Source organism: Sciurus vulgaris, assembly GCF_902686455.1.
Source record: "Sciurus vulgaris genome assembly, chromosome: 1".
Taxonomy (NCBI): Eukaryota; Metazoa; Chordata; class Mammalia; order Rodentia; family Sciuridae; genus Sciurus; species Sciurus vulgaris.
Genome location: NC_136461.1, coordinates 212,773,781 through 212,789,124, shown reverse-complemented (window position 1 = coordinate 212,789,124; position 15,344 = coordinate 212,773,781). Strand labels below are relative to the sequence as shown.

General features: G+C 54.3%; 1 protein-coding gene across 7 annotated transcripts in view; it reads left to right on the top strand.

The window, feature by feature from the left end:
* Nucleotides 1-15,344, top strand: part of ARHGAP39 (Rho GTPase activating protein 39) — a 91,935-nt gene that overhangs the window by 64,040 nt on the left and 12,551 nt on the right. For 6 of the 7 annotated variants that reach the window (XM_079153239.1, XM_079153240.1, XM_079153241.1 and 3 more), the window contains 4 exons: nucleotides 2,813-3,238; nucleotides 5,932-6,015; nucleotides 10,683-12,045; nucleotides 13,344-13,905. In XM_079153239.1, coding sequence (XP_079009365.1) covers nucleotides 2,813-3,238; nucleotides 5,932-6,015; nucleotides 10,683-12,045; nucleotides 13,344-13,905 — 2,435 coding nt within the window. The remainder of the gene's footprint in view (nucleotides 1-2,812; nucleotides 3,239-5,931; nucleotides 6,016-10,682; nucleotides 12,046-13,343; nucleotides 13,906-15,344) is intronic. The other variant, XM_079153244.1, reaches the window with a different exon arrangement.

Below are 15,344 nucleotides of genomic sequence, written 5' to 3'. Positions count from 1 at the left end.
CAAAAAAAAAAAAAAAAAAAAAAAAAGTGAAAAGGATGGGCTGGGCTGTGGCTCGGTGGTAGAGCGCTCACCTAGCATGTGTGACACCTTGGGTTCGATCCTCAGCACCACCTAAATATAAAATAAAGGTATTGTGTCCACCTACACCCAAAAAAGAAATTTAAAAGAAAAATTATCAAAAAAAAAAAAAAAAAAAAAGTGAAAAGGACTGGGGATGTCGCTCAGTGGTCAAGCACCCTAGAGTCAAGCAGTACTACAAACATAATTTTAGAAAGTAAAAAATAAAAACCTGTTTTCATCAAAAGACCGAAGGTGCCATAAAGACAGTAAAAAGACAAGACCCATAGTAGATTATTTTAACATATAACTGAGAAGGTAAGAGTGTTTAAAACACAACTCCTGCCAATAGTAAGAAGGAAAAGTTTAACAGTAAGTCTTTTGCGTCTAACAAATGAGGAACATAAGTGACTGACGAATGTGAGAGAAATGTTTTATTGCATCAGTAATCAGGAACAAGTGACAACCAGTCTCTGTGTTTTCATGTGTGTTTGAGATTTTCTGTTATAAAGTTTGGAAAAAAATTAGATGAGTGAAAAGGGAAAAATTACACGAGACTCTACTACTCCTAGATGACCCCTTTTAATCTTTGGTTTTAATTTCAAATCATTTCTATACAAATGTATATAGATAAGGAGATACATGGCTTTTGAAAATAAGGCTCTATAGCTTTATTTAACTATGGATTATGGTACTGCTTCCCTGACATTAACTTTGCATTCACCTTAAAACACCCCTTTGGGGACACCATTAGGGCTCCCTTGGCTGAGGGGTTGCACAGGCCCATGTAGGTGCTTTGTGGGAACATCCCTACTGCAACTGTAAAACTTTAAAATTTTGATACTTTGAAAGCTTTATTGCTTACCATGGTTGAATTATGCACTATTTTTATAGAAGATAGTGTGTGTGTGTGTGTGTGTGTGTGTGTGTGTGTGTGTATTTTCAGTAACAAAAGTAATATTGTGAACACTGTGGAAAACTTGGAAAATTTGGGAAAAAAGACAAAATCACCCTACCCCCCACCCCCACCCCCACCCCTACTGACACAACAAAGTCTCTCTTGCTCAACACTCACAGCAGGACCCACCTGAAGCTGCAGAGGGCGAAGGGAACAGCACTGGGCGGCATAGGAGGACTGCTCAGACACTACTTTGCATCAGACTCAACCCAGGACTTTGAGCTTCCATGGATGACTTCTGCCTGAAACAGGCAGGACATGTCTCCCGATAAGAACCTTATCAACCCACAGAGAGGTCTGGCTGCCCCCTTGACCAGGTGGTCCAACTGACTATCCCCATGACCATCCACCTGCTCTGATGTACTGCAGTTGCCAGGCTACCAGGGTCCACTCAGAGGGGATTGGCCCAAACCCAGGCATCCACACGTGTTGGCCAAGGTGCTCAGATGCCAGTAAGGAAACAGTGCCTTCACGCTTTCCAAGGGTCAGGGATGGAATGCCCTAAGAACAGGTCTCAGCCCAGTGGGACCAAGGGCTTCAAACTGCCTGTGCAGGATGGCAGTGCCCACTTGTCAACCCAGCTTCCTGAATGGACCCCACTGTCTCTATAATTAAGAGACTGCTCATTCTGTGCCTTCTTCCTCCTCCCATCTGCTTTCTTACTAGTGACATCTCCACTCGGGATCAGAGCTAGTTCCTTCCCTGTCTGTGTGAAGTGTTCCTTAGAGCCTCCGCCACACGGGGTACTGAGCCCCGCACCCAGAGCACTCCCCAGCCACAAGCCCCTCTGCCTGTAGTGCCCACTCACAGGAACAGGGGCCAGTGATTAAGGAAGGGCTGAGGCATTTGGCATTGGTATCAGCAAGAAGCAGGGGTATGCCAGGTGTGGTGGCCCATGCCTGTAATCCCAGCCACTTGAAAGGCTGAGGTAGGAGGATCATGAGTTTGAGGCCAGCCTCAGCAATTTAGTGAAACCCTGTCTCAATATAAAATAAAACAGGCTGGGGATGTAGATCAGTGATAAAACACCCCCAGGTTCCATCCTCAGTATCAAAACAAAACAGATGCAGGACTGCTGCCTGAGGCTTGGCCAGGCAGTGGTGATAGCTGCACGCCTTCTGCCCCACAGTCAGGTCCTTGCCTTTGCTGCTTCCCGTGTGGCATCAGGGCTTATGGGTGCAGAATCCATGTGGAGCCTCAGTGCTCCCCAGGAAGGCCGATAGGCATGCAGGCATTTGTGTTTTCTGAGCAGCCCTACCCCTGGCCTGGTTCCACAGGCAGGACAGGCCATGGAGAAAGATGATGCGTGTGATGAAGGGCCCCCTGCTCTGGGCCACCACAGGGTCAGTGAGTGCGAGATGAGGGAGGAACCAGCCAGGTGGAGGCAGTGTCCCCACAGATAGGCATTCCAAGACTGAAGGGTTTTTCTTTCCAGGTAGACATTTGGAAGCAGCTTTAAAATGCCAGATGTCACCCAAGCACAACCTGACTTCAAACATACCTGTTTTCAAATGGTCTTGTCCTGGATGCTTTAATTTCCATTATTCACAAGTTATCTTTTTAATTAGAAAAATTACAGGGTTGCAGGCTGTGCCCCCCTCCCCCTGCATGGGGTCCTATGGATCACCAGGAGCCAATAGCTGGAGCTCCCGGATAAAACCCCTCCACCCACCGTGCAGAAGTGGTGGTGCTCCTGCTCTGCGGAAGATCACCTGGGACTGGGGGCTTGGGATGGCAGTGAGGGTGGGGAGCGGAGCTGGCCGCCTGGGGCCCTCGCTGATACCTGTGTCCCCACAGGCTGGAGTGGGTGGAGATCATCGAGCCACGCACCCGGGAGCGCATGTATGCCAACTTGGTCACCGGCGAGTGCGTGTGGGACCCTCCAGCCGGCGTGCGCATCAAACGCACCAGCGAGGACCAGTGGTGGGAGCTCTTCGACCCCAACACCTCGCGGTTCTACTACTACAGCGCCGCCTCGCAGCGCACCGTGTGGCATCGCCCTCAGAACTGCGACATCATCCCGCTGGCCAAGCTGCAGACGCTGAAGCAGAACACCGAGTCCCCACGTGCCTCGGCTGACAGCAGTCCCGGCCGCGGCAGCCGCGACGGCAGCACCGGCTCCTCGCTAGAGCCGGAGCCTGACACCACAGAGAGGGCACAGGAACTGCCCACCAGGGCAGGGCGGCCTGCAGCACAGGGGACCCCAAAAGAGGACAGCGGCAGGTGAGGAGGGTGTGGGGCTGGCTAGAGGAGGGGCATGGCCAGCTGGCGGTGGGCGGGGCAGCCAGGAGGGGGCTGCCCGGATGTGGCCGCCTGCAGATGTCTGGCTGCAGCTCCTGCCTCCTGGCTCTCCACCTGTGACCAGTAGCTAGGGTTTGGGGTCTCTGGCAGGTGAGGAGACAGCTGTGACCCAGCTGATGCACATGCTGGCTGGCTCCTTCCCATTTTGCTCAGGATCAGCTCTTCGCTGACACTGTCCTTACTTACCTGGATCCCTAAATCCAGGAGCTCATTAGGGGAACAGAAACTTACAGACCCAGAAGCCCTGAGGAGCCTCAGTCAGCTGTGAGGAGGCCCCTGTCAGTGGGTGTTTTCCTGGCTAACAGTCATGTCTTTGATACTTGACTTCCATCAGTTTGTTGAGGAGTTGCCCTCCCTTGACTTAGCGTGGGGGTCTGTGGGGATCATGGCATTGCAGGTGCTGCCTGGGCTAGAGCTGGACTGATTCTCCTGAATCCCCCAGGAGGGTGGTGCTGCTGTTATTCTCATTATACAAGTGAAGAAACAGGTGGCTCAGGTGGAGAACCTTGTCTGCATGGTCAGGCAGGTGGGTCTGCAATGGGAGCCTGTGGTCAGGGTCCCCCAGCTACCAGGTGTGTGTCTACTTGGTCACAGACGTCTTTGTTGTATGCCTGATCCTGAGCAGCTTCTTGTGTTGTACATCTGACCACTGTCCTTTTCTTCTGCAGGGCCTCACCCTCCATCAGTCCCTTCCAGGTGTAGTGTTCATCTCTAGGGCTTGGGTTTGGTTTTGCATGTTCTGTGCATCCACTTGAAGTGCTGGTCTTCTTCTAACTCTGAACACGGGGAGCACATGGGAACAGCTCTTGCTGCCCTCCCCTGCTGACTGCCTCATCCTTGTCATTGCTGGCGCAGCTTCTCCCTGAGTGGTTGTGGTGAGCAGAAATAGGGGCCCTGTGGACAAACACAGCAGGTGGGAGGGTGAGCTGCTCCAGAACAGGGCCTACGGCATCCTAAGGGGGCAGCAGGCAGTGTGATGGCTGTTTTTCAGTCAGAGGGGCTGCCACATTCAGACTCTGCACATGTATGGTTTTGAGCATGTTCATCACTTAGAGACATTGATCAAATCCTATTGATCTTCTCCTGGCGTTTATCTTTTAGCAGGCAATGCCTTGCAGGTTGGTCACACCTGACTGAAGGTTAGACAGAAGCTCCTCAACTGCATTTAAGTGGGTCTTGAAACAGATGTTTCCTTCATGCTTGCATGTGCATCAGAGTCTACAAGATTCTGCTGGAACTGTAGCTTGAGCTTGGAAAATACCTGCTACCAATTTGTGTGGGGTTGCTGGTAATGTTGACCAGAGGGAAGGGGATGAAGTGTCTCAACATTGCTATGATTTGAAGGCTCATTGTCTTTGCAGGAACTGCTTCGGCGTGTTTCACAGATAGCCACCATTTGCCCTGTGATTTTAGGTTGAGTTCATTAAGAAACATTATCAGGTCTACAACAAAAAGTAATCTCCAAAGGCACTCAACAGTGTTTAATAGTGATTGAGAGAAGTTTTTCTCATTCAGAAAATCTCACTTGACCCTGAGTTTAAAAAAAAAAAAAATCATAATGAAATATTATGGCTGCTGAGTTGTTGTATAACAGGTTGTTCAGCTACTATCTCTGACCGAAATATCCATGGTACTGATGATGGCCAAGTCCAGGGGAGTGCATGAAGTCAGTGCAGACACCAGTGTTTGATGACTCATGGTGCATTCAAGTATTTTCTGAAAAATACCTACTAATGAACAACAAATGGCCATAGGCTTATGTCTTCACATGCTTTGTAAGTGGTCCAGCCAAGCCTTTGCCTGGGCCACCCGTGCTCCCAGTAGTCACTTGTGACTCCTCTTGGCAGAACCCAGGTTATTTCCAGTTTTACCAATTTAGTGTTTTCTCAGGTGATTTTGAGATAGGACTTCTCCACGTTGCCCAGACTGGCCTCAAACTTGTGATCCTCCTGCCTCAATCTCCCACATCACTGGGATTGCAATCTTTGCCACCACACCTGACATCCCCAGCCCTTCTTATTTTTTATGGAGACAGTGTCTTGCTAAGTTGCCCAGGCTGGCCTTGAACTTGTGATCCTGTTGCCTCTGCCGTCTGAGTGACTGTTATTATAGGTGGCACTGGGAGTTCTTTTTAATTATTAGTATATATTAGTCTAATCATATGCCTTTTGAATATCTGTCAAGATAATTTCCCTCCAGGTCACTTATTTCTTCGAGTGTCTGTTGCAAACCTGCCACTCAGCTCCATGGGGGTCTTTCTAGCCATGGTTCCTCCTCAGGCTGTCCCGTCAATTCTGATTGAAGCTGTGACTCACTAACTCCATCTCTGGACCCCTAGAGCAGCAGCTGTAGTCCCAGTGGCCCAGGTTCCTGAAACACAGGACAGGGCTGGTGTCCTGTCCTGGCACACAGCTTTTAGATGGGCCACTGTGGGCTGTCCCTGTGAGAGGAGGTGGGTGCAGGGCAGAAGAAATACCCATGTGGACTGAGGAAGGAGTAGTGTTGTGGGCAGGAGCCAGGCCGTGTCCTCCCTAGTCAGCTGAAGGGCACCCCCCATGTTCTTACCTAAATCACTGTGCTTACACTTACTTCTTTTCCATTCTCCCGTGTTTCAGTTCGTCGCCACCGGGTGTACTCCTGGAGAAGGACTATGAGGTTTACCGGGATTACAGTGCAGATGGCCAACTGCTTCACTACAGGTAGACACTTCTGCCTCCCCAAGTCCATCTACCAGCCCAAGGCGGACTCCTGGGTGGGCTGGCATAGGGCACCTGGAGCAGAGTCTGACTCAGCAGGAAGCAGGGGCAGTGCCCGCCATCTGGTGGCTGTGGAGTCTGCTGTGATGGCTTGATAGCCCCATCTGGGAAGACCCTTGTCACTGCCCAGCAGAGGCAGCCATGGGTCCTGGGTGCTGCCTTCGGCCCCCATTAGAAGAGTGAAGTCTGAAGGTCCCTGGCATGTGGTCAACCCCTGGGCAGCACTGGCTACACATCAGAGTGCTTTTTAAGTTGTCAGGAAGATCCTGTTAGTCTGGGAAGGGAGCAGGCCTCGGCTTATGGGGAAGCGTTGGAGGGCACTGCGGGTCAGCCCTCAGCCCACTGGTCTTCCTTTGGCTAGTGATTGGTTGGTTGTGGGGATCTCGGGACCAGGGTAGGTGCTGTCCTTGGGAGTAGAATTGGAGCTGGAGAGAGCTGGAGGCCTGAGGCCCAGACTCAGACAGTAGTCTGTTTCTCAGATTTGTATTTGTGCAGCATCAAGAGAGTGGAAGGGACTCGAGCTACCCTGGCCACACTGAGGCCTGTGACTGTGGTGTGTTCCTGTACTGTTCAGGCTTCATTACCCCTCATGAGATGGGTCTCGCACTGGCCTCGGGGTCCCTGTGACCCTGGCATATTCCTGTGTCTGCTCATCCTCACTGTGGCAAGTTTGATTTTGTCCCGGGCACAGGCCTAGGCTTCCCTACAACCCCTGCAGTGCTTTCCTGGGCTGAGGAGCGGGCTCTATATGGACTTGTGCCCACCTGGCCTTTGGCTGAGCATTGTCACAACCCTGCCATCCCCTGGGGAGCCTTTAGCCCCTAAAAGAGCCTGGCTCACTGACAGCACCCCTGTTGTCATTGTGGGCACCTGGGGAGCCTTCAGGGAGGTGGGTCCCAAGTAGGACAAAGAGGGTCCTCTGGGCCTTTCAGGCATCACAGAGTGGGTGGCAGGTGGCAAAGGTGAGCCTGTCCCAGTGTTCCCCCACCTACCAAACCTCTCTGGCAGCTGAGCTGCCCTCAGCCCTATGGAGCCTCCCCTAGCAACACAAGCTGACAGGTCTGGTCTCTTATAGAGGCTTGACGTCTCCAAGGCCCCTTGTCCCCAAGCCCTCAGCTCTCTGGTGGCCACTGTTCCTGTGCCTGTTGCTTGTCTTGGCAGCCCCCAGCCTCTCACCCTGCTAACAGTGTTGCCTGTCAGACCCCACTCAGGCCCCTGGTGTGGGCCATCTGCTGGCTGAATCATCCACCACAGGGCAAACACTGCATTTGTAAGTGAAAAAACAGTGACTGAAGAAGCAGGCCATCTGCAGTGTTGACCTCTGGATGGGGTACATCTGAGACCTGCTGGGCCTAGCTGTCCAGAGGCAACCCAGCATGTCTGCCTGGGTGGGGCCAGCTCCCGAAACCCTGAGAGTACACTGGCCCTTGGCCAGTGTGATGCTGCAACTGGTCTCACCTGTGATCTTCTGGGGGTGGCTCCATGCCACACAGTTCAGCCATACCCTCCTGCCCCTTCTTCTGCCATTACTGAGACCTTGTGACAGAGACCCAGTGATGTCTGGAAGAAACAGCAGGTCCACAGGAGGGGGGCCAGTGAATGCACAGACACCCTGGAGGCCAGGTGAGCTGCCTGGTTGTGCAGCCAGTCCTGTGGCCACAGCTTGGTGCCCACCCACCCCAGAGAGCTGGCATTTTCTCTCACAAGCTGTCCTGGATGGCAGAGACGGCATGATAGAAAGTAGAACTGCAGGAATCACGGTGGTATGGAAGACCTTGTGAGAGAAAGCCAGGCAGCCCAGGCTGGGGCAGCAGCTGTGCTGCCGCTCAGCCTGGTGGGAAGGTGCACTCTGGTATTCCTGCTTCCCAGCACTAAGGCTCACCGAGAGTCTCACTCTGGCTGCCCAAGTCTCTGGTTGGCCAGGAGTTAGTCTTTGGGACCAACTCTGGGTGTCTTGTGGAGAAGAGAAGTTCCAGAGACAGAGTCCTACCAGGGCCAATTCAGGTCTGGGGTGGGGGCAGTTTGGGGAGAAAGGAATAGTGGATCTGAGAAGCATTTAGAAAGTGAAGTTGCTGGAATGTGGGGACCATGTGAGGGAATGAAAATGTGTCCCACCAGAGCCCCCAGGTGGGATGTGGGGGTGGGCATTCTTAGAGCTCAGCCTCCAGAGGGACTTTAGAGCACATGCAACTGCCTTTGAAATAGTACACTCACCAGGGAGAGCGGGAACAGCAGAAGTAGCACCAGCAACATGTCCACCTGCCTGGTTCTCTCCCACTTCATCCCTGACTGGACATAACCAACTACTCTAGTTCCTGGAATAGAGGGTATTCCTGACCAGCAGGCCTTTCTGCCTATCCTGACACTTGCTCCTGCCTCAGCAGCCAGGAGCAGAAACCTGAGAGCCTCCTCATCCAGGCCACAAAGAGCATAGCCTCCAAGACTGGTCCAAGGCTGTTGTGAGTGGCCCCACACCTGGCATTCTGGAGTAGGCCCAACCCCAACTCACGTACTCCAGGGAATGGAGCATCAAGGCCTTGTCCAGATTTGTCCCTTATCAGAGGGACAGATGGAACCTAGGGACCAGACTCACAGCTGGGTCACAGAGATGCTTCAGGCTTTTCTTTGTCAGACCTCAGACCCACCTTCACCCACTGGCAGCTGGAGAAGCTAACAAGACACACGACCCGACCCTGAAGTCCTCAGAGATGTACTGAGCAGTGAAGTCTGCAGACTGCTCCTCCTCAGCAGTCACCAGGCCGAGAAGCTTCACAGACCCTTGGAGGTTCCTCTAGTCAACATCTAACAAAGAGGCCCTCCTCAAAGGCCTCAGGAAGAGGAGGAGGGGGAGCCATGAGCAGGCTGCCCTCAGCATGAGCCCAGCCCCAGTCAGCTGGGCCCCATGTGGGACTCAAGGAAGTGCCCTCCTAACACCTGCCAGAAACTAAAGTAAACCCAGAGCTCAAATTGCCACTGTAGCTTTTCATAAATGAACACTAGAGTTTCAGTCTAAAATACCAGAATTGGTTAGAAACAGAAATAGATCCACATGTGCACCATACTAAATGGCAGTGTAAAAGAAACAAATGTGTATTCTAGAACTGAAAAAAACTAAGAACCAATAGATGGTGCTAAGGTCTGAATGTGTGCCCCTCCTACCCAGATTCCTTTGTTGAGATGCTTAAGGAGATGGAGCCTTTTCAAAGTGATAAGCCATGAGGGTAGATGAAGAGTCCTACTAGTGACAGATAAGGGCACTGTCCTTATAAAATGAGGCCTCCATGGGGCACTGTGGCACCTCCCTGTAATCTCAGCTACTGAGAAGGCTGAGGCAGGAGAATCAAAAGTTCCAAGGCCAGCCTAGGCAATTTAGTGAGACTCTGATCTCAAAATAAAAATTAAAAAGAGGGATGTAGCTCAGTGGTAGACTAACCCCTGAATTTAATCCCCAGCACCACAAAAACAGCAACACCTAAAAAATCAAAGCCAGCTCAGACCTTCTCTGTGTGAGAACACACAGCCAGGCATCACCTGTGAACCATGAAGGAGTCCTTAGCAGACAGAACCATGACTGTGTACTTCCAGCTGTTGTTTATAAGCCACTCAATCCATGGAGTTTTGTTATAGCAGCCTGAATGGATCAGAACAATGGGTTTTAAATTAGATTAAACATAGCTGAGTAGAGAATTAGTAAATTAGAAGACAGATCAGAAGAGAACATTTGTTCTGAAGTATGAAGAAGCCAGGAATGAGAAATACAGAACACAGCGTGAAAACCCACAGGATGCACAGTGAAAAGGATTGTAATTAAATTCCTAGACTAGAATAAATATAATAAACATAATATTTGAAAAGATAATGATCAGGATTTTTCCAAAAATCATAGAAGATGTTGAACCACACATTTTTAAAGAATTGCTGTGAATCCCAACTAGAGAACCACCCCTTAGTATCCTGGGGCAGAGAGCTTGAGGGAGGGACAAGTTCTGCCCACCCCCACCCTGATCCCTGTCATCTCTCCCCAGACATGCCCTGGGTCTGGCCCCCAGTTACAGCAGGTACAGCCATGGGGTGCAGGACCTATGCCAGCTTTGAGCTCACGGCAGGCACAGCATGCACGGACATGGAGTCCATGCAGAAGTGTAGCCCTGGGGCAGAGAGCAAATGAAGCTAAGAGACCAAATGTCCAGCATGAACTTACTAGGGCAGAGGCCAGAATTCAAACAGGAGGCTGTGGGTACCCTTACCCTTGCAGGCATTAGTGGGTAGGTGATCAGGGGAGGATTCACAGGAGCCTCTGGTTGAGAAATGGAGCCTTGAAATGTTGGCATGCTGGGCTCACCTGGAAGCTGATGATCACACATACCCCCGAACTGTATGCTCAGTTGAGTGGTCCCTGGGCAGGCCCCTTTCATTGTCAGTCATAGCTGCAGATCTGTGCCTGGTGCTGGGCAGGGTGCAGAGCAGAGCATGCAGGAGAGCTCCTAGGGAAGGGTGCCAGGTGGTTCGCAGGAAGCACCCCCTCAAGTGGGGAGGGTGCTGGAAACCACCATGCTGAGGCGTGGGACGGGGCTGGCCTCCTCCAATAACTGCTGTCTGCTCCCCTGCAGGACCTCCTCACTTCGGTGGAACTCAGGCACCAAGGAGCGCATGCTCATCAAGGTCGCTGACAGGGAGCCCAGCTTCCTCACCCCCCAGGGCAATGGCTACTCTCCAGATGGCCAGGCTGGGGGCCGCCCCCGACGACCCTCTGGCAGCCAGCACTCGCCCAACCTACAGACATTCACCCAGGACTCAGAAGGCGCTGTCTTCTTCCCTGAGAGGCGACCCTCGCCCTTCCTGAGAAGGGCTGAGCTCTCTGGGAGCTGCTCCCCACTGCTCACGCAGCCCCGAAAGTCCTCCAGCGACTCACAGCCCTCCTCCCCACGCTATGGCTACGAACCCCCTCTCTACGAGGAGCCCCCGGTGGAGTACCAGGCCCCTATCTACGATGAGCCCCCCATGGATATGCAGTTCGAGGCTGGTGGGCCCTACCAGGCTGGCTCCCCACAGAGGTCACCCAGCCGCAAGCCCCGTCCCTTCCTGCCTGGGGCCAAGCAGACCCCTGCCTCACCCTGCCAGCAGCTGGTGCGTACCAAGCAGAAATGCCCTGAGCGCTTCCTGAGCCTAGAGTACAGCCCTGCAGGCAAAGAGTACGTCAGGCAGCTGGTGTATGTGGAGCAGGCTGGCTCCAGCCCCAAGCTGCACGCAGGCCCCCGGCACAAGTATGCACCCAACCCGGGTGGTGGCTCCTACTCACTGCAGCCCAGCCCCTGCCTACTGAGGGACCAGCGCCTGGGTGTCAGGTCTGGAGACTACAGCACCATGGAGGGACCCGAGCCCCGACTGGGCCAGCCACCCATACCACTGCCCCCTGCCCAAGAGGACACCATGTCTTGGTCCAGCCAGCAGGACACCATGTCTTCCACAAGCTACTCTCCAGGTACACGCAAGAGGAAGAGCAGAAAGCCCTCTCTGTGCCAAACGCCTGGCACTTCCTCCACAGATGGCCCAGGGGACCTACTGGGCGAGCAGCCCCTGGATGAGGAGCGCTCCCCATGTGGGCCCAGCCTTGCCCAGATGAAGCATGCGGAGGCTGAAGTGGATGCGGCACGGGGTGTGGCTGAGCCATTCCTGGCACAGGCACGCCTGGCCTGGGAGGCACAGCAGGCCCACTTCCACATGAAGCAGAGGGGCAGCTGGGACTCCCAGCAGGATGGCTCTGGCTACGAGAGTGACGGTGCTGTGCCGCTGCCCATGCCTGGACCCGTGGTGCGCGCCTTCAGTGAGGACGAGGCGCTGGCGCAGCAGGACAGCAGGCACTGGAAGCGGAGCACTTTCGAGAAGCTGGGCTTCCCCCAGATCCTGCTGGAGAAGAGCGTCTCTGTGCAGACCAACCTGGCCTCACCAGAACCTTACCTCCACCCCTCACAGGTGAGGAGTACTCGGTGGGCAGACGGGGACCCTGGGCTCACAAGACCTCTAGGATCATCTGCAGGCAGAGTGGGGCTGAGCGCACCTGGCATCCACGAAGTGTGTGTGGCACTGAGCACATCCAGAGCCTGGCCTCTGAATGCCCAGCACACCAGTGGCAGGGAGGGCTTCAGGGAGCACCCCAGTGAGGCCTCCACCAGGCATAGGGCTTCCTGGGCCTTGGCCTCCAGGGAGTTTCAAGTTGTGACTCAGGCCAGAGCAGCTGGGAGCGGCTGGTAACCAGCACTGGGACTAGTGTGGGGCATCAGCATTCTTCGGTGGCTCCAGAACTGTCTCCAAGCGAGTGTCCCTCAGGCAGGAATTGCTGTTGGTGAGTCAGTGACTGGGTGGTTCCCAGACATTGCAGCCCTAGCTGGACCCAAAGCCAAAGCCCAGCCTGCTGTGTCCTCCCCAGTGGGCCACAGCACACATCAGTCGGTGTCCCGCAGAGACCACAGGTACTTCTGTTCAGCAGCCCATGCCTGAGTGTCCACCTGCGGGTCTTCCCCTCTGGAGACCACCAGGTCATGCAGATTTGATGGCGTAATGTCCTTGTCAGTGCTTCTAGCTTCCACCTTTCACACTGGTTGATTACAGACACAGGCCAAGCCTGAGGGTGGCCTGGCATCTGTTTAGTTGCCCAGTGACCCCAGGTTCCAAGGAGGGTAGAGTGAGAATCTTAAGGCCTCCTGGAGATGAATGGCAGGCCCACCTCTGCCCTGCTGGGGAACGCCTCCATGGCCCTAGGGTAGCCAGCATCCTGGGCCCTCCAGGCTGGTGAGCTCAGAGCTGCATCCAGCCAGACTTCCCATCTGCTGCTCATAAGCTGTCAGGATAACAGGACAGATGGAAGAGGCAACCTTGGGAAACAGTGAACAGGCAGAAAGCCACCCCAAATGGAATGGGCAGGTCAAGAGCAGGACAGAGGGATAGGCCTGCAGGGGCAAGCATCGGAGTCACGCAGAGAAGGGAGCAGGACCTGCCAGGCTCACTTGCGGGGCTGGGACACTAGCACCTCCTTAGAGGTGCAGGGTAAGTCAGGTGCCCCTGCCTTTCCCTGCCCTCTTTCCCTGGGTACCTGGCAATGCCACTGTCCTGCTACCGCCCCACCTAGGGTTTGAAGCTCAGCTTCTTAGCTGTGTCGCTAGGCTGGCCATGTCACACCTGGCTGGCTCACACATCTTGGGACTATAATCCCAGTGGGCCCAGCTGCCCACACCACCCCACCTCTGATGGCCCAGCCCATTTGTCCTTCCCAGTCTGAGGACCTAGGTGCCTGTGCCCAGTTTGAGAGCAGCCGGCAGAACTGTAGCGCGATGCCCAGCTCCAGCTGTGTGTTCCCCACCTTCACACTGCGCAAGCCCTCCTCAGAGACGGACATCGAGAACTGGGCCTCCAAGCACTTCAACAAGCACACCCAGGGCCTCTTTCGACGGAAGGTGTCCATCGCCAACATGCTGGCCTGGAGCAGTGAGTCCATCAAGAAGCCCATGATTGTGACCAATGACCGCCACGTGAAGAAGGAAGCCTGTGAGATCTTCAAGCTGATCCAGATGTACATGGGTGACCGGCGGGCCAAGGCAGACCCGCTGCATGTGGCCCTCGAGATCGCCACCAAAGGCTGGAGTGTGCAGGGTCTCCGGGATGAGCTGTACATCCAGCTGTGCCGGCAGACCACTGAGAACTTCCGCCTTGAGAGCCTGGCCCGTGGCTGGGAGCTCATGGCCATCTGCCTGGCCTTCTTCCCACCCACACCCAAGTTCCACTCCTACCTGGAGGGCTACATCTACCGGCACATGGACCCTGTCAATGACACCAAAGGTAAGGCCCAGTGTACACCCGCAAGGTCTGCTGCAGCTGAGGTAAGGGCTGTGGAGAGGGCTTCCAGCCATGCTGGGCAACACCTGTCCAGTCCCCTGTTCTCACACCCCAGCAGACCTGGCACCACACAGGAGTGGCACTTCTAAGAAGACGCATGTCCCCTGAGAGACCCCATACCTCAGCTTTGGCTGGTTTGAGGGCATCCTCAGAGCGCCCCACCTTGGCCCCGAGATAGAGTCTTCGAGGGCCCAGATGAGGACTTATGGCCTCCTGACTCAACCAGCTGCATCTACTCTGCTCCAAGCCCTCAATGACTGGTTGCCCTCCCTAATGAGGGGCGGCATGACCAGGCCCTCCATGCCTGCCCAGTCTGGTTTCTGTCACCGGCAGTGTGAGGGCAACTGTGCCATGCGGCTCAGGCTGCATGTTCCAGGCAGGGAGGGGCACGGTGGCCACAGTGCATCTGCCTCAGCCACAGGCTTCCCACATACAGGCCTGTGGAGACCAACCAGCCTTTGGGATACTGTAAGCTGGGCTGCTCTGAGGGCCAGAGATTCAGGCCAGCACAGGTGGCCACTTGCTGGTGGCTGCTGAGTATCAAGTACAAGGCCCCCAAAGGGGATGCACTAGGTCTTTTGGGCTCAGGCCATGGTCTCTCAACTGGGCAGCACCCTGATTATAAACCTAGTGGACAGCCTAAGCCCTGGGCTTGACAGAGTGCACATTGGGCAGGGACACAGGCAACCCCAGGCTATGTCCCGCTTGGTGCTTGTGAGCATCTGCAGGACACAACCGTGGAATTGACGGCCAGATGTGCATACCTGTGTTTAGGCACTCACACACATGCACATGCACCCCTTCCAGGGCGGACATGCCAACTCCTTTGGGCATCCAGTCTCTGCCTCGGTGGAAACTGGGATCCCCCCAGCCCAGGCATGGGAAAGGCAGGTCTCACACTGCCATGGAACCTGAGTGTGCATCCAAACGTGAGTTGGGGATCCTGGGGAAGGTGTGTCAGGCCCAGGAACCACCAGCTCCTCAGACAGTTGTGGACAGTTTTGGAAAATGTGTGCTGCCATGTGTGCACTTACAGCACATACCCCAGCAGACACAGAGCCTGACCTGGGACCGGGGCTGCAGTGGGGCCTCGGGGTCTCCAGTCCTTGATCTTTCTGGACGTTTCTAGGAGCTGGTGGAGTCCTGTGGCTTCTTAGGTCACCCATCTTGCTTCTCCTGAAGGGGCCTTGAAATGTGCCTAGAGCTGGAGGCTGTGGAGATATGTCTCCAGGGCTCGGCCAGCAGACACCCAAGAGCCTGCTGGGTGGAGTCCAGACTGAGCGGGGCAGTAGCTGGGAAGCAGAGGCCTGAGCTTGCTGGCTCTGCCTGCCAGCTGACCAGCAAGTGTATGGCTATGCCATCCCACCATCCAGGGGTTCCCA